General features: G+C 40.3%; 1 protein-coding gene across 4 annotated transcripts in view; it reads left to right on the top strand.

Annotated features, from left to right (window-relative positions):
* The first annotated feature begins 344 nt into the window (after positions 1–344).
* Positions 345–24,625, top strand: part of LOC148220286 (nuclear factor interleukin-3-regulated protein-like) — a 61,666-nt gene continuing 37,385 nt past the window's right edge. Inside the window, exons 1-2 of one of the 4 annotated variants that reach the window (XM_088155559.1) lie at positions 381–668; positions 4,237–7,627. In XM_088155559.1, coding sequence (XP_088011685.1) covers positions 4,450–5,604 — 1,155 coding nt within the window. In that variant the 5' untranslated portion in view covers positions 381–668; positions 4,237–4,449 and the 3' untranslated portion in view covers positions 5,605–7,627. The other 3 variants (XM_088155561.1, XM_088155560.1, XR_015799004.1) reach the window with 3 other exon arrangements.

Raw genomic sequence — 24,625 nt, 5'->3', positions numbered from 1 at the left:
AGTAAACTGTAAGGCTGTGGGAGATACAGCTCAATTAATTTTCCCTATAAAAATGACAGCACTCAAACCTCTGCATAAATCTTCTTTGGAATAAGGGCAAAGGCCCTCTCCACGAACTCACGCACGCAGCTGCGCACCAACTCACTGCGGCCCTCAATGAGCCTTTCGCGGCCGTGGAAGCCCACCATGCACGCCCCACCGGTCCCGCAAAACGTTGGAAAGAACACTCCTTTCCACACTGCCCTAGCTTGTTAGGGGCGATCACATAAATGCCAGCCCCACCCCCCTTCTGCGCGCTGCCTTCCGCCTGGAGGGTTATGCAATACCCAGTACGTAGACCTACAGCCCCAGCAGCGCAAGGGGCGGGATGTCCGGCCCCGCCCACCCGCAGCCTTCATTGACCAGCCCCCGAGAGAGCTCGGCATGGATTGGGGTGTTGTTGGTGTCCCTTGTAGCTGACTGACAGGCCAGCTGGTTGGCCGTAAGAACGCCTGCGTGCCTGCATGCCTCCGTCCGTAGTTCTGACCTACTAACATGCATCTTTTCGTGTTGTCACATGCTCCCTCACTCCAGCTTACTCTGCTCCCGGACAAGTGAGACTTTGTTGCTTGCCTGTCCTTACTCGCTTCACCTCGACCAGATGCTCCTCTTACCGCGCGGCACTAAAGGTAGGGAATGCGCACTCAGAGTGGCGTCATTGGGAGGGTGCGTGCGCGTGTGGGTGTGGAGCTGTTAACGTTTTGCTGGCGTATAAGTGCCGGAGCTCGGCGTGTCTAAAGGTAGCAGGCACTACATGTGCGTGAGTATGAAAAGCCATAGTAATTTCGGTGCAGAGTTAAGGTCATTAGTTACAACCCTTTTGTGCGTTAACGAGAAAAATGAGAATTTTGTGCCGATGCCAGAGGCTGCTGGAGAGATCCCACTTTCACACGGTGTTGAAGGATATTGTTTGTGGGCAAACTGAGTTAATGTTAGCAGTCTGCCCCACAGCTCCCCTGTTTTGCTAGCCTGTGTTTGCGTTAAGCCATTTTCGTCACTTTTGTCGCTGTTTTTCAGACTCTAAGGGACCGATCATATTTCCTGGAAATGTTGCATTATGTAACCACAAAATTTGCTGGCAGTCAGGCTTGGAATAGGGACCTAATTATGCAATTTTATCATCTTGCTACAAAGAAACTGGGACCATCCCACTTAAAAATGTAACCAACAGATTTTGTTAAGTATATTTAATAAGGAAAGTAGACAACTAGGTAAGTGTGGAGGTAACTCATGCTTGCTGTCTGTGTTGTGTACCTTAAAATGAAATTTGTGTTAATCTATATTTAGCCCTATCACATTTTAGCAACTGTTGCTTCATGTGCTATTCCTGGTCTTTTCTCCAGAGTTGTGCATGTAGACGTTCAAGGCCATTTGCTTGGATTTTTAACTCCATGCTTTTAAGAGCCTTTTTCATAAGGCCGCATTTTTAGGAATGCATTTTACCTAGACACTAAATAATGTGTTTGGTATTGATTTTTACTTGCCATCATTTAAAAAGAGGGGAACATGTAATTTAAGAGAGGAATGAATTTAAGAAAATGTGAATGGTGCTGAAGAAGCAAGATGGCCTGCCTGTGTCCTGACAGCTGCAGTGGACTTGTGTGAAGAAGTAAGGCCAAGCCCAGAGGGCAGGGGAATATCCTAGTCCCAGGAAATCAGGCATTTTAGTGTGGCACACAACAAAAGCAGAAGTAGGTCAGTTATGACGTTCTCGGTAGCACTAATCTTCGGTTAGTTAGTGCGTGATCACAACCGGAATGCGGGCGTTGTGGGTCACGGGGGGAGTATCGCAGCACTGCCAATATGGGGTGTGAGGAGGTGTCCTGATCCCACGCCCCGGAGGCTCCCACTGCTCCGAAGACTTGTACAACATGGGGTGTGGAGGTTGCTATGTCCTTCTGCTGGGAATGGCGGCAGGTTGGGTCTTTTCGAACGTTTGCGCGGCAGCAGGCGAGGGCTGAGGGCATTGCTGCGACCCGCCGTTCTGGGCCTGGGGCAGGCACGGTGGCAGGGGCTCGAGAGGTCAGGAGGAGTGATAGTGCAGGTGTTCTCGCTGTAAACAGAGCGAGCCGGGCGCCGTGCCGCATCGCTCCTCACCGCCGCGACCCGCCCACCCAAAGTTTTGGTGCAGGTACTGGTCCTGGAGCCAGGTATTGATATCCTGGGTTTGCCTGTTTCTTCCAAAGTCTTCCCCTGTTACTGGGAGGACTGAGGAAAATACTACCTGTGCTCCAAAACTTTTTATCATTCTTCCCGGGGCTCTGAAGTCTCTTTCAATTGACTTCAGACTTTTTGTTGTGACATCATTTGTACCCATGTGAAAAAGTTAAATAATAATAAACTATTTGTCAGAATAATTAGCATTTAATTTTGTATTTTTGTTTTGTGGCCCTTAATTAGGGGAAAACAATAAAATGAAATAATGCAAGGTAAACTTTTATAGAGACAGCTTGACAAAAGTAAAGTTTGTTTGAAAGCATCTGACTGCTTGAAATGGGATTTAATATAGTTTTGTAGAATTGCTATCAAAATGTTAGATCAACAGAATTGAATAATTAGGTATCTCATTACAGAATATGTTTTTAAAAACTGAGCATGGAGATAATATGTATTTTGATAAATTCAAATAATAATATGCAGCTACTCTGAAGAAACACATATGTATGTGTGGAGGCCTATTTGTGTATTGTAAAGCAGAACTGAATTATTTAATTAAATTACGAAGAACAGAGGCAAGATTGAAGGTCTGGATCACAACACTTTGACACATTTCAAGTACATTTCAATCTGAATACACAAGTCTCCAGGGTAAAATTGTTAATATACAATTTTGACATTGATAAATTAAATATTCCTGATTTATGTATCTGTAATTTCTTGCTTAAATAGTATGAATTCTATGGAAGTCTCATTAGTATTTGGATCTGAGATTATATCCTGCTTCTATTGAAGCCAATGGTAAAATTGCTGTGGGAGCAAGAGTGAATCTGTAATTGATAGGGTCAAGTGTTATTACACTGATACAGTGGCATTGAATGCTATTAACATCAAGAAACAACAAAACATCTTTAATAATGACTAGTGTAAGGTACTCTTAAATCTTGGGTTTATAATACTTTATGAGGAAGTGATAAAGCAATTGAAAAATTATTCGTAAGAGGGAAGATTGGAATTTGAGATATAGTCAGACAAATCATTATAGTTCACTAATTTACATGTAAATACTAATGTTTTCCAGTGGAATTATAAATTACAAGTGAGCTGGAGACTATACAGATAGATACAAAGACATAGTTCTTGTCCTAAAGCAGTCTTAAGAGAAAACATGTTGCATCTGTAGTTCCCAGAATCATGTGTGCATTTGCTAGTTTCAATTTATATGATTGATCAAAAAGGGATGTTGAAACTTGAAATATGTGTGTATACACATATGCACACAACATGCATTTTATATATAAATTTACAGGATACAAAAGCACTAGTTAAATGTTTAATAACTTTATGGATAGCAGTGTTATTTTAAGGCAATAGAAAGTATTCTAGCTTCTCTAAATCAGATTGTTATTTTTAGTCTGTGGAGGACCCAACTATATAGCATTGCCAAATCATGCACCACAGCTGTATTCTAAAGAGATGTTTTAATTTGGAATGGCAAGATACTTTCCAGTGCTGCTCATCAACATCTATGGTATTCAGCAGTGTTAAGTGCTAGATTTAAGTTGGTCAGTGATATTATGGAAAGTTGTGTGACATTTTTCTCAGATCAAAATTCAAAAATATAATTTATTTTATTAATTTCCCTTGAATCATATTGTATTTCTTTTGGAAGCAAATCTGCTATCTAGATATCATAAAGCTTAGAATATCAGTTGTTTCAGTGTCAAGCTTCCTTCATATTACAGCAAGTTTAATGAATCAAATGCTAGTCTAAGCTTTTTATTTTAAGTTACTTTTGAATGCCAAAACCCAGACATTCCTAAACAGTAATCAAATTCTCAATTTATTGAAGGTTATTTAAAAGATTCTCATCACCTCTGCCAATTAAATTGAATCTAGACCCTGCTGTTTGAGAATATGAAACAAAAGGAAGGATATGTGTGCATTTTTAAAGTACTGAAGGTGTGGTATGAGAAGTACTAGGGAAATAGTTTGCTCTGTTGCTCATTGTATATCTATTACAAATTGTTTTTGATACAGCTGATAAAAATGCAGACCCTTAAAAAGGAACATGGACCTGTTGACACAAGTAGCAATGGGAGCAAAATCATGGTACTTAAATCTACTTTAGCAGAAGTGTCTGAAGAATTGTCTGCAAATATAGAGATGCTACTCACTGAAGCTAGTGGAAAAAGCAAATCTTCACCTTGCAGGAGAAAGTGAGAATTCATTCCAGATGAAAAGAAAGATGCTATGTATTGGGAGAAAAGGCAGAAAAATAATGAAGCTGCTAAAAGATCTCGTGAAAAACGGCGACTGAATGACCTTGTCTTAGAGAGCAAACTAATTGCACTGGGAGAAGAGAATACCACTTTGAAGGCAGAGCTGCTTTCTTTGAAACTGAAGTTTGGTTTAATTACTTCTGCAGCCTATGCCCAAGAGATACAGAAACTTGATAGTGCAACAGCTGCATATTTTCAAGATTATTCAAGTCCCAAATCAAATATTAACTCATTTGTGGATGAACATGAACCATCTATAGTTGGTAGCAGTTATATTTCTGTCATTAAACATTCTCCTCAAAGCTCTATATCTGATATGTCTGAAATATCATCACTAGAGCATACTCAATCAAGTTGTATGCAAAACAACTGCAGAAGTCCTGAAAATAAGTTCCAGATTATAAAACAGGAGCCTGTGGAATTGGAGAGAGAGACAAGAGATGACAGAAGTTCACAGAAAGCATCTATATATCCACACTACATGGGAGCTACCATTAACATGTACTCACATTCTCTTCCTCTGTTCCAAGTCAATAGGTTCTCAGGTAATTCCCCCAGAACTTCAGAAACTGATGATAATGCAGTTGCAAAGTCATTTAATGAAGAAGATGAACAGCAGGTTCCTAAGAGTCCAATCCATTCCCCAGCTGAACATAAAAATATTCGTGCAACAGTTAAAGTTCCAGAAGTGAATTCTTCAGCTTTGCCTCACAAGCTTCGAATTAAAGCCAAATCCATGCAAGTTAAGGTGGAAGCAGTAGATAATGACTATGATGCTGCACAGAAACTATCATCACCTATTGATATGTCATCAAAAAGACATGCTGAGCTTGAAAAACACACTGCACAAAACTTGGTGCATTCTTCCCTCACTCCTTTCTCAGTTCAAGTGACTAATATCCAAGACTGGTCTTTCAAACCAGAACTGTGGCATCAAAAGGAACTAAATGTAAGAATTCAGAGTGGTTGCAAAGCTGAAATAGTTGAAATAAAAGACAGTATCTTCAGTGTCTCTGAGTCAAAGAAGCTGTATTTGAAGCAGGGCATGGCAAACTTATCTGCAGAGGTTGCTTTCCTTAAAAGAATTATAACTACACAACAAATCTCAGCATCAGACTCTGTTTAAGTTACTACTGAATAAAGGCTTATTGTTGTTTTTATACTTAAAAAAAGTCATTTGCAGTAGATAAATTTGTTTTTCATTATGCTGACTTATCACTGGACATGTGATGTCGTTTCACTGTAATGTTCATGTGATGTCTGGTGTCTTTTTGTGCACAAATTATTATAGAGACTAGGCTGTGTTATGATCATTATGCCTTGTCATGGTTTAGGAATAGTACTCTAATTTAGTGCTCCCACTGAGACTCTCCAAACCACAGTGGTGCCCACTCGCTCCTCCTTCCCCTCCTTTTTTTCCCTATGGCAGCTGGAGAGGGGAACTGGAGGTACAAAAGGTGAAGATCATGGATTGAGATAAGAACAATTTACTGGAAACAGTAATGAGATAAGAAAACAAAGAGTAACAGCAACAGTATTACTAACAAAAGTGTACAAAAGAGAAAGCAACTGCTCCCTCCCCTGGGACTGGCACCCCCCAAATTGCTCCCTCCAGCTTGGGACCAGCACCATCCAACCACTCCATCTAGCTTGGAACCAGCCTTTGCCCACCGTTCCATCCACCGTGCTTGCTTGGCCAGAAGAACCCCTTCTCCCCGGAAGAGAGTCCCTTTCACCTGCCTCTGGATATAATTTGAGGTGGTATAGAATAACCTCCAGGTCCTGGCCTTGCCCCCTCCTGGCTACTGCAAAAATTAATCCTGTCCTGGCCAGAACCAGGACACTTGTTTATAGTCAAGTAACCAGTACAAATGATATATATAGTGAACTTAGTTTTCTTTTTCTTCTTCTAAACTGTGCAAATAACCAGTGATAATAAAATACTGGTGACAAGCACAAAACATCTACTTCAGTTCAATAGTTTTTTGTGAACTTGTAAATATGTTGTTAATTTAAAAAAAGAAGGCTTGCTTCTTACACTGTATTCAACTTAAAATATATGTTTGGTTTTTATAGCCAAATTTACACTATTATAAAATTATTTTTTTCTTTAAGGCCTCTTTTTAGAAGAGAATTTAAATAAGTGGATATTTATAAATGAAAGTATCCAATTCATAGCCTTATCTTTCTTTAAATTAAACAAAAGCCACACAAATGCTAACATAGTAATTATAATATCAAGGAAGTTTTTCTCCCGTCTCAAATGAGAGTGTTGGGTTTCCTGAATGGCTTACTATAACAAACTTTTTCATTATTATAGTTTTGTGCTTTAGATGAAATTATTTATATTGGACTTGTGCATCTTCAAGTTTTAAGTCCTGAAGTAATTGGACAATGTCATCTTTGCCAAGGGTTGCGCTTATGTCTGTCCAGGCATGGAAAGAAGGATAGTGTTATAGTTTAGGTTTGTTAATTTTAATATATATATATATATAGTTGTTGTGAGAATTAGGAGCAAAAGCAAGGCGGACTTAAAAGGGTATAAAGGAAAAAAAACCAACTTTATTAATAACATAAAGAAATAATAAATTTCGACTAAGATTTTTAGACTATATTTTTTCTTTTGCACTTTCTTAACAAGAATATACAGAGACACTTCAGTCAGTTCTTAAATAATTTTTTCAATTTACTTTTGGGAGAGGAGGTATTTTTTGTTCAGCTATAGGGATTTTTTTCTTAAGAGAAAAAAAAACAGTTTTCTTGCCACTATTTTTCACGAACAGCAGCCGCCCAGGTATTTGCAATAGTGAAACTCCTCTCATTTTTACAGCCTTCTCAAAGCGGTGTTTGTGGGCTATGTTAAACTCATGGGGTGTTACTTTTAAGGATGAGCTGTTTAAGAGCAAAGTTCTCTTCATCTTCTTTTCCTCTGTTTATACATCATTCTCAGGAAACAGAGATCCCTTTTTTCTCTTGGGGCAAAGAATCTTTTAAACACTTCAACTCCTCCCATGTTTTTCTATGGTTTATAGGAATTTTTAGTGTGGTACAGTCTACCCTTATAGCTTACAAAAGGATTTTTTTCATTTAACTTTCACACCATTTCCTCATTCTTTTTCTATTAAAAAACTTAGCTCTTGCTTTACTGACTTTGGTGTATCTTTTTTTGTTTTTTCCCTCTCACTCAAAGGAGGATTGGAGATCTGCAAGTCTTATCTGAGCATTAGAAGGGTTAAAATTTTACACAGAAGTTGCAAGGGCTGGGCCAGGCTATGCTGGAGCTGTATTAAGATTTTAGGCTTCCAAGGCTGCGCTGGGGGGGGGGGGGGGGGGACGAAAACTGTAAAGTCCAGCCGGGGGGAAAAAACGGTGACAAGTCTCTGGCTTCACAGCTGCCTTTTGTCACTGTGAAAAACACGGTTCACTGTCCTGGTAAAATTTAAAAGGTTTAATAAAAAGACAATAGGAGATGTGATGATAAAAGATTCGTGTTAATCACAAAAGCATTAGGGTTTGTATAAACCAGAATACTAAGCTCTGAAGTGAAGCATGGACACTAGATAAAGGAAATTAAATGATAAAATAATTCTGTTTAAAATCACCTTGTTATGTTAAGTTGTATTATGTTACATTGTATTATGTTATGTTATGTTTTCCAAATAAGTTGTATTGGCTACCAGCTTGCAAAATCACACTTCCCAATAGCCCTTCCTGCTTTTGTCTGATCAATACTGCTTATCTCAAAAACCAGACTTCCAGAACTTCTCTGGTAGCTATCTACAAGGACTAGATGGCTATCTATGACTGATTATTGCCCGAAGGCTTTGTGAATTTGTGAAAGGATATTTATTCAACCACCACTGCTTATGACAACAAAAACCCCAAAAATTTTTGATTACAATGAGAAACCACAGTATAAGAAGAGGCTGCAAACCAAGGTTCAGTGGTTCTCATTTATGAGAGACAAAAGTATCGATATTCAGCAAAATTTAGACTGCTTTATTTGATATAGACAGAGCAAGCAGCGCGCTGGGGAACGCGAGGGATCACTGCCCACTGCACACTCCACCGAACCTTGGTTAGCAGCCTCTTCTTATACTGTGGTTTCTCATTGTAATCAATAATTTTTGGGGTTTTTTTGCTGTCATAATTTTGCCAGGTAAGCAGTGGTGGTCGAATAAACATCCTTAAATAAATTCACAAAGCCTCCGAGCAATAATCAGTCACAGATAGCCATCTGGTCCTTGTAGATAACCACCAGGGAAGTTCTGGAAGTCTTGTCCTTGAGATAGGCAGCATTGATCAGCCACAAGCAGGAAAGGCTATTGGGAAGTGTGATTTTGCAAGCTGGTAGCCGATACAAGTTATTTGGAAAACATAACATAATATAATGTAACATAATACAACATAATAAAACATAACAAGGTGATTTTAAACAGAATTATTTTATCATTTAATTTCCTTTATCTAGTGTCCATGCTTCACTTCAGAGCTTAGTATTCTGGTTTATACAAACCCCAATGCTTTTGGGATTAACATGAATCTTTTATCAATTATCACAATTTCCCCACTTCTTTTTTTTTATCCCATTGATTCGTGTTCTGGCTTCAAATTTTGTCAGGACTTCTTGTGCTAGATTTAATTCATTTGCTGTCATTAATTTTGTTGCCGTCTCAGGGTCTATTTGTATTGTAGCAACTTGCATTCTTTGAACCACCGACTGGATTAGTCGAATGAAGCATGGAACAAGACAAGGGATGAACAGTAGTCCTAGTAATGCACATGTTAACATAAACCCTAATTTCTTCCACCAAGCTCCCCCCCAACAGGTTATTTTATTCCACCAATTATCATTAAGCATAGAGTTTCAGTTTTGTACAGGTACATGGGCTATTCGTTTTATTTCTTATGCAATTTTAGTAATTACTTCAACATTATCATCTATTTCTAGGCAGCATTCAGAATTATTAAACTTCCCACACACTCCCCCTCGATATTTCTGTTTGATTTCACTGTAACAACTGTTCTGGCCCTAATTCTTCCCCCCCCCCCTCCATGGCCATTGTTTAGTCATCTGCATTCCTCTACAGATTCAACAGTGAGTTAAGTTCAGTAGTAATTTCTTTCATTAATTCTACAAATAAATTTTTCTCAAGGTGGGTAAGTCCCATTCACTGAGTTTTTGCTTTATTTTCTCATACAAGTTAAAACTTCCCCCACGGTTTGTCCTTGTTCCTTTGTACATTTTAGTTATAATTTTTTTTTATCAATTCTTCCTTGTAGTGATCTTGCACTCCTCCCTGATCTGAATATCCCTACATACCTTCTTTTGTGAAGCAGAGGTGTGTCTCTCCTACTGGGCAACTTTGGTATGCCGATGGAGCCCACCCTCCTTTTCCCAAATTGGTGGCTACCCAGCAACTTCTTCTCATAATAGTGCAAGTTTCTAAGTTGTGTTTATTATAGCAGGCCGAATTGATATGTGTATGGAATGCAAGGGTGGATACCGTGCTTCTGCCGTACCTAATTGCCTGGTAACACTTGGGACAAGCATCAGCACTATTTCCTTTTATCATCATTAGCAATAGGATGACTCCCATGACCATTTTCATCCCTCATCATTTAAACAGAATTATTTTATCATATAATTTCCTTTATTTAGTGTCCATGCTTCACTTTAGAGCTTAGTATTCTGGTTTATACAAACCCCAAAGCTTTTGTAATTAACATGAATCTTTTATCAATTATCACAGAGACAAACATAAAGCAAAGAGTTAAAACGGCCGCGTGCTTGGCATGCTGCCAAGAGCACACAGCTGCTTCGGAAACGCTCCTTTAAATACCTTTTACAATACATCAACTTGTTGCATATTTATAGTCCTTCATGCATAGTCAAACTTTTTTTGGGAACCGTTTAGCATGGCCACTCCTTGGGTCCGCCTTTTTAGAGCATGCGTATTTCTTGGCTTGTGGTTTTAATGCTCTTATCACCTTTTAAGTTGGGTGGTGGTCCTGGCCTTTTGTAGCCGGTGAGTGTTGATAATTGTCGCGTGAGCTGCAGGGTTCCCATCACACGTTCACGGGCTGTTATCTTAACTAAGCGGGTAGTTTAACCATACTATCTAAAAAATCCTTATGTCTAACTTTTGCTGTTAGAAGAGAAAGAAGAAAAGAAAAAAACTATATTCGTGCAAAAAATCTATTTCACCATTATACATATAGCATTTATCCCAATATTTGCAAAAAGCCAACATGTCATGTACGTATAACAATACCCCCGTCTTTCTTTTTATACGTCATTTGGCTTGAGCAATATTCTTTGTTGTCTAGCCTCCATTATTTTCTCTTTTTTTTTTCATAAATCATTTTCGCTTCCTTCAAGGTTTTTTTTTAATTATTACTTTGTTCCTTTAACACCATGATCTTTTGTGCTGTTCTAGATGTAGCCTATTTTTAGGTTCATAGGCATTGTTACAACTTGCATGCTCTGAACTACGCTGGTGATTAGCAGAATAAAATGGGATTAAACAAGGAAGAAAGATCAAGCCAACTGTAGCACATAAAAGGAAGAAGCCTAGCTTCTTCCACCATTCTATTCCTAATACATTATCCCACCAGCTAGTGTTTAGCATTGATTCTCATTTTTGTACTGGTACATGGGCTATTTTTCTGATATCATTGACTATATCTAGTACAGCATCCCCGTTGTCATCTATGTTTAAAGAAAAATTTGATATATTAAATTTTCCACACACACGTCTTTTTTCAGCTAACAAATAATCTAAAACCAGTCTGTTTTCATACACTGCATCTCTTGTTTGGCTTTGTTGATTTGCTAGTAATTCCACTGCTCGACTAGTTTTGTTTGTTATTATCTCTACTACTGCTTGGAGCCTTATAATGTGGTTTAACATGTAAATTTGGGTTCGGTATCCCTAGCTCCGATCTTGTGCCCAGGTGGCTGGCTTATATGTTTCAATTATGTGTTCAGGGGCCATTCTTCATCTCCCCATTTTTGGAACCCTTCAATCAATTCCCTTTTGTTTCTCTTTAAGTCTTCATAAACTGGTATTCCCAATTTGTCTCCCTTTGGTCTTGGTAAAAGAAAAAATCCTGGCTGTATAATTTCCAGAGTACAACTCCTTTTCCACTGGGAAGGGAGTTCAGGGTATGCTCTTTTTCTACATATCCAAAATAAGCCATCAGGTGCTTTCCAATAATTATTTCTCTGTTGATTTTTATTTTTCCAAAATTTGGATATTCCTGGGATTCTATAGTAAGGATTTTTGACTGTATCATTACATTGAAAAAATCTAATTCTGTTATTATATTTACACTTTTCCCTTTTTGTTTTTCCTTGAGTCCAATACTGGGTTGGTTCCTCTGGGATCTACCATGTCAGTGTTCCATTACTTACTTTATATCTCTTACAAGGAGTATTTTCTACTTACTTATGAAATTTTTTTTCAGTGCACCAGAGACATTCTTTCCCTATCACTGTTGAACTTAAAATCCACCCCTCTGGTCGCCTTCTCCCTTGGTATTTGTCTGGTTTCACTTAAGGAGTTCAATTGGACCTAAGCTACTGCCTTTCCATGGCCATTCTTTTGACATTAGAGCTCCCCCCCAGACTTAACAGTTGGTTATGTTAAGCTCTTTACTTATTCTTTTTCCTAGCTCTACAAATTGGTTCTTTCCCAGTCTTGAGATATCCATTTCTCTTTCCAGTTGATTTTCAAGTTTTGCATACAAATTTTGAAGTGAAATTGGCACAATTTTAGACTGTGGTGCTATTTTTCTTTTTATATTTACTAATTGTTCTTTTAGCAAATCTTGGGCCTTACTGTCAATGATATATGTGAAACAAATCCATTTTTCTCTTTTTGGACATTCACTTCCCAATTGGTTATCGCTCATTTCAAGGTTTTCTGCAATCTAATAATTTTTGCCATTTTGTTCACAAGTACTTAGTTTGGATGGGTTATAACAGTGGCTGTTGACATGGGTATGTGTAATAAGGAAAGAACTTCGGTGTCTTTCCATGTATAGCTTCCAGTAGCATCTGTAACATGGCCTTGCCGACCTCCTGACAGGGAAAAAGCAAAAGTTGAGTGACAGAAAAAGGAATAACAGAGGTCCAGTATGGCTTATATCTCCACCTCCCATGCCTATGGGGTTGCAGCCCACAGCAGGTGTTATGATCTTCTCAGTGGCAGATACAGAGGCCAATCCAGTCTTGCCCTCTATTTTCTAGTCACTTGCTGTTTTTGACACTCCTTAGCTGTAGATTCCTACTGTTTCCTCATCTCAGGTATTCCCCAGTCAACAGGCATTAGTAACTCCCATCCACTAAATAGTTATTATTTCAGTGGTTCTTAGTTTTTATTTGGATAGGGACAAGATTTGGTATTCAGAACTTCCTATAATGAGACTGTTGATCATATGTATTACAGCATTAGTTTTTCTACAATTTAGACCTTTATACTTAATTTAGTATGTCCAGTATTTAGGACGAGTTAGACAGGATATACTGTGTGGCATTGATGGAAGTTGTCGTTTGGGTCCTTTCAATTCATTACCAACTGGTCCTCGTTTAAGAGTCAATTTAGTGTCACTAGGTTCAGATGTTATAGTCCGCTCCTTAGGTTTCTTCACAAGTCCTTTGATTTTGCTTGCGTGGATCCACCCGCATTCCCTGGTCCGGATAGCAGCTTCAGTTATCAGCAGTACCTGAAAAGGACCTTCCCACTGTGGGGTTAAAGACTGTTCTTTCCATGTTTTCACCAGGACCCATTCCCCTGGCTGGATATTGTGGATTTTAAAATATAGAGGTGTGGTTTGAGGGATTATTCCTTTTGACCGCAAGTTTTCAAGGGTTGTTTTTCTCATTACCTTTTTATTTACCTTTTGACAAATTATACATCTTTCAGTTACTTGTTTTGCTAATCCAAAAATCCCAATACACCCGTAATTCCTTAGGAAGTGATCACACAGAGCTTGACTACCCCAATGAGTTTTTTGATGCATATCTTCTAATATTTTTCTACTAAGTGCCTTATTAAGTAATTGCCTGCTATTGGGAAGTTTCCATTTCCCAGATTCATCTGACTTTCCCCCTATTCTACTTAATTCCTTTTCTTCTGCTTCATTGAATTTTGGAATTTCTAATTCTTCCCTTTTTGGGGTCAAAATTAGCATAAGTTTTTCGACCCCATTTTCTGCTGCATCATTAGCTTCTTGATCTGCTAAGTTATTTCTCTTTATTTCTGAAGTCATTCTCTTTTTATGTCCCTTGATATGTACCACAGTTATTTCCTCAGGTAATTTTAATGCTTCTAAAATTTTTAAAATGAGGCCTTCATGTATTAATCCCTTTCCTTTTGAAGTGAGTAACCCCCTTTCTTCCTAAATTTTTCCGCAAGTGTGTACTACCCCAAAAGCATATCTTGAGTCAGTATATATGGTTCTCTTTTTATGTTTTAAATATTCCAATGCTCTTTTTAGAGCATATAATTCACAGGTTTGAGCTGACCAATTGGAAGGTAGTTTTCTTTTTTCGATAGTTTGCATATTTTTCCCATCAATTAAAGCATATCCTGACATCCTTTTTCTTTGCACGCATCTGGAAGAACCATCAACATATATTCTTTCCCCTTCCAAGAGGGCCTGTTTTGCCAGATCTTTTAGAATCTTTGGTATTGGATAATTTCTAAACAATTATGTGCCAAATCATTTTTTGGTTCTCCATATAAAAATTGAGCTGGCTTTAAACTTTTATTTATCTCTAGTGTTAAATCATCACTGTCTATTAAAATTGCTTCATATTTTAACATTCTAGAATCTGTTAACCATTTTTCAGCTTTTTGGTTTAACACATTTTGGACTGCATGGGGTGTACACACAATCACTTTACTTCCAAAAGTAAGCTTATGGCTTTCCTTCACCAGAGTAGCAGTAGCTGCTATAGCTTGGATACATACCGGCCAGCCATGGCTTACTGGATCCAACATTTTTGATAAATAGGCAACTGGTCTTTTCACTCCTCCCCATTCCTGAGTCAGAAGTCCATGAGCTGCCCCATTCTCCACATTCACATACAGATGAAAGGCTTTTTCCAATGAGGGTAAGCTTAAAGCTGGTACTGAGGCTAATTTTAACTTCAATTCTTCTAATTTACCATCATCTTTTTAGTCCACTTTACATTATTTCCCTTGGTGAATTTTTCATACAAAAACTTTACTGCCTCTGTGTATCCTTCAATCCATATTCTACAATAGCCCAATAATCCAAGTAGCTTTTTAATTTTCCTTTTTGAAGAGGGAGGAGGAAGAGATAAAATTCTTGCAATCATTTCGGGGTTTAGCTTTCGGTTACTCTTGCTTATTAAATGCCCAAGATACTTTACTTCTGATTCCACAAATTGTAGTTTTCCCTTTGATACTCTTAATCTCTTTTCCCTGAGAAAATTCAAAAGTTTTATATTAGCCTCCCTAACTTTAACTTCAGCTTTCCCAGATAATAAAAGATCATCCACATATTGGATAATTTGTATTCCAGGAGGAGTGGGGAAGGTTTGTAATATTGTTTTTAAAGCTTGTCCAAATAAGTTTGGAGATTCTGTAAAACCTTGTGGTAATTTTGTCCACCTTAGTTGTTGCTTTCTCCCAGTTTTTGGATCTTCTCATTCAAAGGCAAAAATATCTTGGCTTTCTTCTGCTAATGGGCATGCCCAGAAAGCATCTTTGAGGTCTACTACACTAAACCACTGATGCTGGGGTGGGACTTTACTCAGAAGGATATAAGGGTTGGGTACCACAGGATAATGGGTCCGAGTTCTCTTGTTAACCTCCCGTAAGTTTTGTACTAATCTATATTTCCCATCAGGCTTTTTTACTGGCAGAATAGGGGTATTATGAGGAGACATACAAGGTTCTAATGTCCCATCCTTTATTAGTCCCTCTATTACCGGCTTTAAGCCTTCTCGCCCTTCTAAGGATATAGGGTACTGACGTACACGTATGGGTCATTCTTCTTCCTCAATTGTGACCCTTATAGGGTCAATATCCAGCCCCTCCCATTTCCTTTCCCAGCCCACACTTCTTTATTTTATCCCCATCCTCTTGGCTAAATTTTAAAATTTTAGCTGTCATTCTCCCCTCTTCTGGTATTACCCCTATTCCTAGCTTTACCTGTAAATCCCTTCCTAATAAGTTGCTGCCTGCCCCAGGGACCAATAAGACATTTCCCAGCCAAATTTTTGTTTCCCCCTCAATTATTACATCTTTAATGATAGGCACTGTGAAATCTCCTTTTGCCCCTGTTACTTGTGCAGTGTCTTTACTTATATTGCAGCCTTTTGGGGGGTTTAATAGGCAGGTTCTTTATGCCCCTGTGTCAACCACATACTCTAATTCTTTCCTCTGGGGACCCACTTTTAACGTTATCACAGGCTCTAGATGGTATTTGTCCCCCAGAAAATAGAGCCTATGACGCCCTGACTCCTCATTTTGATTCCAATTAGGAGGTGCTATTGGCATTGTCTGGTTCCCCGGTGGTCTTTGCTGGTTTTCCCTTTCCCGAATCTTTATTCTAGCATTTCTAATCATCTGTCTCTCCTCTTGGGAAAATATTATTTTCATTATTAATTGCATTTCTTCTCAAGTAAAAATATTTGGGCCTAAAAATTGGTCTAATTGTTCAGCTGTATCTATGGGATCTTCTAATAATCCTTTAATTTCCCTTTTAAATTCTCTAACTTTTGAAGAAGTTAAAGGGGAGTTAACAAAATCTGTTCCCCCTCCTCCCATAGGAACTTTTCATAATGGGAATAAATGAATCTTTTTGTTTACTGTCCCTTATGTCCCTCTTTTCTAGTTTCGGGGAAGTATCAGAGGAAGTCTGCCGTTTAACGGAACTTATTGTATTTTGGTATGGCGCTTCACCTTTAAGAGAAGAGGCGCCTTGGGCAGCCGAGGCCACCGTGGCTGATGGAACAGAGACAGAGGCAGGAGCCCTCTCAGAGCCTGAGTCCTCCGAGGATGGGGAGGGGGTGTGGGCGGGGACTGTTACCGGAACCGCCGGCAGGGCAGAGTTTTCCGGCGGAAACCAAACCGGGGCACGGACAAGCACATGGTTTATGGCGGCCGGAGCGGCGGTGTCTGGCGCCAGCGCGGACAGCGTAGCTGGGCCGGGGATGGCCGCGAACGGGGCAGCCGGGGTGGCTGTGGGATAGGCAGGTGGGAGTGGAGCCGCTGGCGCTGCTAGCGTGGCGGCTGGGGCGGGGGCCGTATCGGGAGGAGCGGCTGGCGGGGGACCCAGGGCGGCCGGCGGGATTCCCGCAGGCAGCGCCGCCGGGGCCGGAGCGAACGGGAATTCCAGAGCTGGAGCGAGGGGGAACTTCGGAGCTGGGGTGAGCGGTGCAGCCCTGAATGGTGCGGGAGCAAGCGGGAACGGAGGGGGCAACATATCTAGAGGGTCCCAGTTTCTTTCTTTCTTTTTCTTTATTTCTCTTGGATTTCTGATATTTTATCAACTTTTACTCTCAGTGGCTCTTTTTCTCTTATTCAGCATGCAGCATATTCTCCTTCTTCCGGGTTAACCGGTTCTTTTGAATTTACAAATATGTTTAAAGCCTGGCAAATCCAAGCTTCAAAAGAGCCATATCTGGGCCAATAAACATGGTCAGATCTTATTTCCGCTTTTGCCCAGTCTATCATACAAAACTGAATCATCTTTACTTTTTCCTTTTCTTTTGTAGAAGGGTCAGTATCCCAGTTAGCTAACATAACTCCCAGAGGACTATCTTCATGTATCTCTGCTGGCACCCTTTTACCCCCTTTTTCTCCTGAACCTATTTTACTACTTTTGTCCCATTTCTCAGGATTTTATTTATTCACCCCTGGCCTATTTCTCACTTCCCCAACACTGGAATATTACTCCTCTCTCCCCACACAACAGTGTATTTCACCTCACTTCAGAGAATAAAGTTAAGATTAACAATCTATACTACATACACTTTCATTCATTCACACTCAGTCGGTTTTAGTTCTTTATTTCCTCTTTCTCACTCTCCCCCCACTCACAACAAGACACAAACAAAAATAAGGTACCTCTTACTTTTTAAGTCAATTGTTAATATTTACCCATGGGTATAAAACCTCTAAAGCCCAGATTTCTTGGGGTCCTCAACCTGGCAGCATTTAAAGCCCAGATGTTCTTGTATTTCCCCTCAACTTGGCAGCTTTTTTGTGGGGCCCTCGCTTTTCCCGTTTCCCAGTGGATTGTGCCAGGAAACCCTCGACTCCCTCCGAGGGGTCCTCAACCCCTCACCCGGGACCCAGTCCCGATTACCCACGGGGGGATTCTTTCACTCTTTTTCTCTCGCTTCGTCTCCTCGCTGACTGAATGTCTCGCGACATTTCAGAACTGCAGCTCTCAGAAATTCCACACTCGTTTCGCAGGTCTGGGGTATAACCAGCCCGCGTCTCAGACACACACACCACTGGTCCCCCCCCCGTATCTGGCCCCCCGAACAGTACTTAGAATCCTTTTTCTTGTCCGGGTCTTCGTACACAAGAACTGTGAGGCTAATGCCGCGGTCTTAGGGAGCCCTTTTTTTTTTTCCTTCTCCTTTTTTTCTTTTTGCTTTACCATCTCCTTCTTGTCCTCCGGGTTGTCCGACCTGCAAACCCCAATCCACACCAGGGGAAGCGGAGCGAATCCGCCGAAATCAGGCGGGACGCGCCCCCCTGCTCTGAGACCCCTGGGGTCTTGGAGGCGAGGTGTTGATCCCGAGCCCCCAATTGTGAAAAACACGGTTCACTGTCCTGGTAAAATTTAAAAGGTTTAATAAAAAGACAATAGGAGACAAACATAAAGCAAAAGGTTAAAACGGCCGGGTGCTTGGCATGCTGCCAAGAGCACACAGCTGCTTCGGAAACGCTCCTTTAAATACGTTTTACAATACAGCAACTTGTTGCATATTCATAGTCCTTCCTGAATAGTCAAACTTTTTCTGGGAACCGTTTAGCATGGCCACTTCTTGAGTCCCCCTTTTTAGAGCATGCGTGTTTCTTGGCTTGTGGTTTTAATCCTCTTATCACCTTTTAATTTGGGTGGTGGTCCCGGCCTTTTGCAGCCGGTGAGTGTTGATAATTGTCGTGTGAGCTGCAGGGTTCCCATCACACGTTCACGGCTGTTATCTTAACTAAGCGGGTAGTTTAAGCATACTGTCTCAAAAAAACTTATGTCTAACTTTTGCTATTAGAAGAGAAAGAAGAAAAGAAAAAAACTATATTCGTACAGAAAAGCTATTTCAACATTATACATATAGTATTTATCCCAATATTTGCAAAAAGCCAACAACATGTCATGTACTTATAACAGCACCGGCCCCACTCAGCTCCAGCTGCGGGCTGGGGGGTTTCTTTTTACCTTGCTTAGCAAGCAAGGGCATAGAGGGGCTTTGCCAAAACGGGGCCCGGCTGACTCCCTCCCCCAGGCCCCGTGGGCGGCTGGACGGGCTTGGCCACCCCTACGGCTGCTCTGAGCTGTCGGCAGGGGCAAGGCCCCGCCGAGCCGCGGCCCACCGGGGGAGGAGGGAGGCTAGGATCTTAGCAATGGGCTTCTCCTCCCCCTGGCCATTGGGGCCCCCAGTTGCAAACGGGGCCCAGGTGCCTCCCGAGCCCACCCCTTGCCCGGCCCCGGTGGGGGACCCGGGCCAGGTCGGTGTTACTTTGTGAAAGGCCGAAAATGAAAGAGAGCTTTTCCCCGTGTTGCTTCCTACAAAATGTGTGTTCACGGAGTGAACTAACTTCTCCAATTAGTTTTTCACGTTGTCAACAACCTAACCAGCCTCTAATTAGTCCCATCAACTCACTGAGGAAGTTCTCATGGAAAAAAAATTCTGAGTGTGCCCTCCCCCAAGTGCCTTCAATGCATAACCAGCATAGATAGTCAAAGGCCGATGAATCTGTAAACTCTGAGCTTAACTTGGCAAAATCTATATAAGCACAGGCAATAGTAAGTATCAGCATTAGAGGTGATAATCTGCTATTTCAGCTCTAACTGTGGTGCATAACAGAACTGTAAGTATGAAATAAGGCTTACAGCCAATATGACTTTTGGTTTTAATGGTCTAGTTAACTGAACTGGAATACCCTAGCTGACTACAAGGCATTTTGCCAGAAATTCTTAGATATAAAACAGAATATGTGGAGAACAATCCAGATAGTACTAGCCCCTTAAAATTTGCATAGTCAAGGACTTCTTCATATGATAACTGTACAGGGTTTTAATGTTCTTGTTGGAGCATGGAGATTGTATTGCATCATACCCATTTGGCTGGGCTTACCAAAGTCTTTAATTCAAAAATTAAAAACCATTTACAAATATAGTGCTAGATGAAGTATTGTTTGCACCTGATGGGTTAATACAATGCTTATTCTTCAAAAACCACTGGCCTATGGAACTGCACGATGCTTATTCTGTAGGATCATGTTAAATATTAACCAAGAAGAACTGGAGAGTAACCAGCTCAGTTACATCAACTTTTTACCAATTCACTGGGCAGTCAAGTATGACACTGGGATTGCTGACCACCAGGGACCACCAAAGAGACCCCCAGGACAGAAGAACACATGTGCCAATGGGAGGGAAAATATGCTAATGACTTTGGGGAAATTACTATCATATGTATGTTTCTTCTGGGAAAACCTATGAATATGTATGTAAAATAGGGTATATAAACAGGAGCTTTTTCTGTACTCGGCATGCACGATATTCTGGAGGAGATATCCCCTTGTGCATCTGGCTGAATAAAGAATGTGTGCTTCTTAATGCTACATTGGTATTAAGGAGTTTTATTTTTGCCAATTTTTGGTAACAAATAGATTTGACAGAAGTCCTTCTCAAGATAATTTCCCATTCTCTTAAAGTACTAATAAATCAGATTAACAAATAAGCCCATTCTGAAAAAGTTCTTTATGGAAATGTTCCATTATAGATCATGGAAATTAATAGACTTAAAATGCTAATTAAAATAACAGAATGGAGTTAGTGATTTTTAATTTCATATTTGACTAGAGTGAGAGGAAGTTTTTCAATTTATATTTGGAATTAAAAGGAGTCTGATTCTCTTCTGATAGCTCTGAAGTTTGGTTCAGCAGTCAGGGCAATGGCAAAACTCCCTGATATCAGCAAGGTAAGTATTTTATTTTATATTTTCTTCAGGCACTGATGATTCACTATCACATTCTGGGTGGACCTTGGCACAGAAATCACTGGTACAATTTGAACTTTTTTGAGCCTTTCAATTGCTGATGTGTACTTGTGACATTAAGAGTTAATAACACACAGATTCCTTTCTCAGAAATTGCCTATTATTTTTTTCTCATGCCTTAATAGACTAGATGCCGTACTCAGACTCTCTCTATATTTGGTAATTATTATAGATGATATCTTAGTGTTACTGAAAAAAAGATCAAGATTATTATATGAAAAAAATAGATACATTGAATAACAAAAATATGAGACACCAGACAGTGACTGCTACTGACTTTTTGCTTGCTAAATATCTTCTCTAAATAACCACAAAATTCTTTCAATACTTTATATTTTATCACACATAATGTATTCAAGGAGAGGACTTAAAAATCTCATGTATATAAGCCTAAATCTGTTGTGTTTTGGGTTGGATTTTTCAATTTATTGTTATTTACTCTTTCTCATAATTAAAGATTATCCTTCTAGCTCACATTTTCCATTATTTTGTCCAAGTAATACTTAAAAACCATGATGTAGCTAATTTGTTGAAGAGTGTCATTGCAAGTAAGCTATAGCATGGAACTTAAGAGCACAATCAGATTCTATTTATGCCCTCCACCCCTTTAATATTTGAAAAAATTAATTTTATTTTGTTAAAAACTAGAACTAATTACATGATTTTCTATTATGTTCATCATATTAGTCCAATATGTAGGTTAGTAGTGTTATAAATGAGAGACAAAAGTCTCGATATTCAGCAAAATTTAGATTGCTTTATTTGATAAAGAAAGAGCAAGCAGCGCGCTGGGGAACGTGAGGGGTCACCACCCACTCCACGCTCCACCGAACTTGGGTTTGCAGCTTCTTCTTATACTGTGGTTTCTCGTTGTAATCAATAATTTTTGCATTTTTGTTGTCATAAGCAGTGGTGGTTGAATAAACATCCTTACACAAATTCACAAAGCCTTTGGGTGATAATCAGTCACAGATGGCCATCTGGTCCTTGTAGATAACCACTAGAGAAGTTCTGGAAGTCTTGTCCTTGAGATAGGCAGCATTGATTAGACAAAGGCAGGAAGGGCTTTTTGGGAAGTCCGATTTTGCAAGCTGGTAGCCAATACAACTTATTTGGAAAACATAACATAATGTAGCATAATACAACATAATATAACACGGTGATTTTAAACAGAATTATTTTATCATTTAATTTCCTTTATCTAGTGTCCATGCTTCACTTCAGAGCTTAGTATTCTGGTTTATACAAACCCTAATGCTTTTGTGATTAACACGAATCTTTTATCAATTATCACAGTAGGCATTCTCTCTACAACTCTGCAGTTGATGGCAAATCATTCTACGCCCAAGTTATTAATTCAATGGCTAAAATTTCATAAACTGAAATTATAAAATGCAGGAGTGCAGGTGGTTCATATAAAGCTAGATTTTCATCTGTAGTCTCATCCTCTACCTGGACAACTGTTCCCCTGATGTTTCTGGCCTTCTGATGTTGACATATTCATGTTATACTTTCTCACACACTCTTTCTGATAAACAGAATTGTTTTGCATTCCTCTTTGGAGGAAGCGAGCATTGAAGGACAGGTGATGAGGCCAGTGGAGTCAGGAGGTCTTATCATCACTGTCCAATCCGTGCTCATTGTTAGATGTCTTTAAATAGACATGTCAAGTAAATAAAGTTCTCTTTTCCTGTTCACCCAACTTGGAGTCAGGTGCATGCTTGCTCTCTCTCTTTGTGTGTGTGTCACAACAGACCACAGAGAACTGAAAAATAAATTTGGTGTAGCTGATCTCCTCACCCAGCCTCATCTTTAGCCTGCTTTCCTCCAGCATGTTGTATCAGGGAAGAGGAAAAATTGCCACTGATTGGTAGGAGGGAGAGAATGCAGTTCAATTCTGCTCCCATAGTCCATCTTTCAGCAGTAATGACTAATAATTTAGAACATAAATAGTAAGGTTATATTTTTATATCCTATCTCATAGGAACACTTAAGAGATGGGTATGGTTATGGTTGTGTGTAACCTTGTAACGGCTTTTTCTCGGCCAAATACAGAGTCTTTCACCCTCCTCCGGTCTAGCTCAGGTGTTAGGGTGATATTCCTCTGGGCCTTAGCCACAGAGACGTAGATAAGATATCAAAAGAGGCTCTTTCCCCTGATAAAGTTACAGGTTTATTTCTCGTGGGTAGTGAGTGAAAAGGGAAGGGAAAAGAGCGGGGGAAGAGAGAGAAAAGAGGGGGAAGAACAGGGTAAAAGCGTGGGGGGGGAAAGAGAACGGGGGAAGAGAAAAAGGGGGGGAAAAAAGAAAGAGCGGGATAAGAGATCTGGGGGAAAAAAGAGATGCGGGAAAAGAGTGGGGGGAAAAAGAGTGCGGGAAAAGAGAGCGAGGTCAGCGGGTCCTGACCTTTTCTAGGGTCTGGAAAGGGGGGGCGGGGAGAAATTGGATCCCAGCCAGCTCTGTGTGGCCAGAGGGGGAGAGGGACCAAGATACAGGGTACAGCAGGGGTCACGGAATGTACCATTTACAATGTATCTAGGGAACGCAACATCTCCCCGTTTTTTGTTTAACAAAGTTGAAAGAAGGATATTGGTATCATTCAAATTACGATTTTGCCCACCACTTGTAGCTGGCGGGAGGGTTAGATTGTTTCAAGTCTTTCATTTCTATGTGATTGACTACTGAGGTAGAGGGAATGAGACTATGAATAGCCTTGAAAACCAAGTGACGTAGGATCCCGAATGCCATTATTACAAGGAAAAGAATAACAAAAATTAACATAATTGTTTTGACTATAGATGTCCACCACCCTGTGAGTCCCCAGCCTTTGAACAGTCCATTGAACCAATCTTCAGATTCTTGCTTTACTTGTCCGATTAAGTTGTTCATGTTTCGGAGGGCAGCATGGATGTTAGGAGCTCTCGAGGTCAGGTCCATACAGCAAAGTCCTTCAAATTCCTGGCACTCATGTCCGTGTAGTAGCAAGAGAAAATCTATTTTCTTGTTGGAGCGTCTGTGCCAGGGTCACCCAGACGTTCTGACGTGGCTGAGGGACAATCCATGCAGCTGCAAGACTGTTCAGTGTTAGCAGGAAGACAGCTTGGATGGGGTTCATCACGGGACTGAGAGAAGAGAAGGTTTTCTCTAGAAGGAAAAACAAACATTATAAAACCTATTAAAAGTCTCTATTTGCCGGAATGCCACCTTCTATGAGGATTTCTTTTCCTTTTTTCCGTCGGCGCCTTCTTTTTGAAGCCACAGCCACCTGCTCCTCGTTCTCCTCAGTTGGAGCAGGATGTTTGGGAACAAACGGTTTCACCCACTTTTGGGGAATCCACCGAGGGCCTGAGGGAGTGGATACACACGCATAGCCACGCCCCCAGGTAACAAGCTCATAGGGACCTTTGATTTCCCAGGTTTCTGGGTCCCTAATCAAAACTGGAGGATGTTGGGATAACTTGAATTGTTTGCTACTGTTAAAGTGACGTACCACAGGTGGACTCATGCTTTCAAATGAACAATTTAGGAAATTGATAGTAAACATGGCTTTGCAGAGCTTCTGCTGTGGAGACATCCACACAGTTGAACTGCTCTGTTTAGCCAAAACCTGCTTGAGCATCTGATTGGCTCGCTCCACTATACCTTGGCCTGTGGGGGAGTGGGAGGTGCCAGTTTTATGTTCCACTCCCCACTGCTGGACGAATTCCAGGAACTCCTTGGACTTATACGCTGCGCCCTGATCAGTTTTGATTTCCTTAGGGATCCCCAACACTGAAAAGGCTTGCACTAGGTGTTGTTTAGCATGCATAGCCCTTTCTCCTGCATGGGCAGAGGCATAGACTGCGCCTGAATATGTGTCTATGCTTACA

Source organism: Sturnus vulgaris, chromosome W, assembly GCF_052056855.1.
Source record: "Sturnus vulgaris isolate bStuVul1 chromosome W, bStuVul1.hap1, whole genome shotgun sequence".
Classification (NCBI taxonomy): Eukaryota; Metazoa; Chordata; class Aves; order Passeriformes; family Sturnidae; genus Sturnus; species Sturnus vulgaris.
Note: the sequence above shows the minus strand (reverse complement) of the source record. Positions and strands in the feature narration are given on the sequence as shown.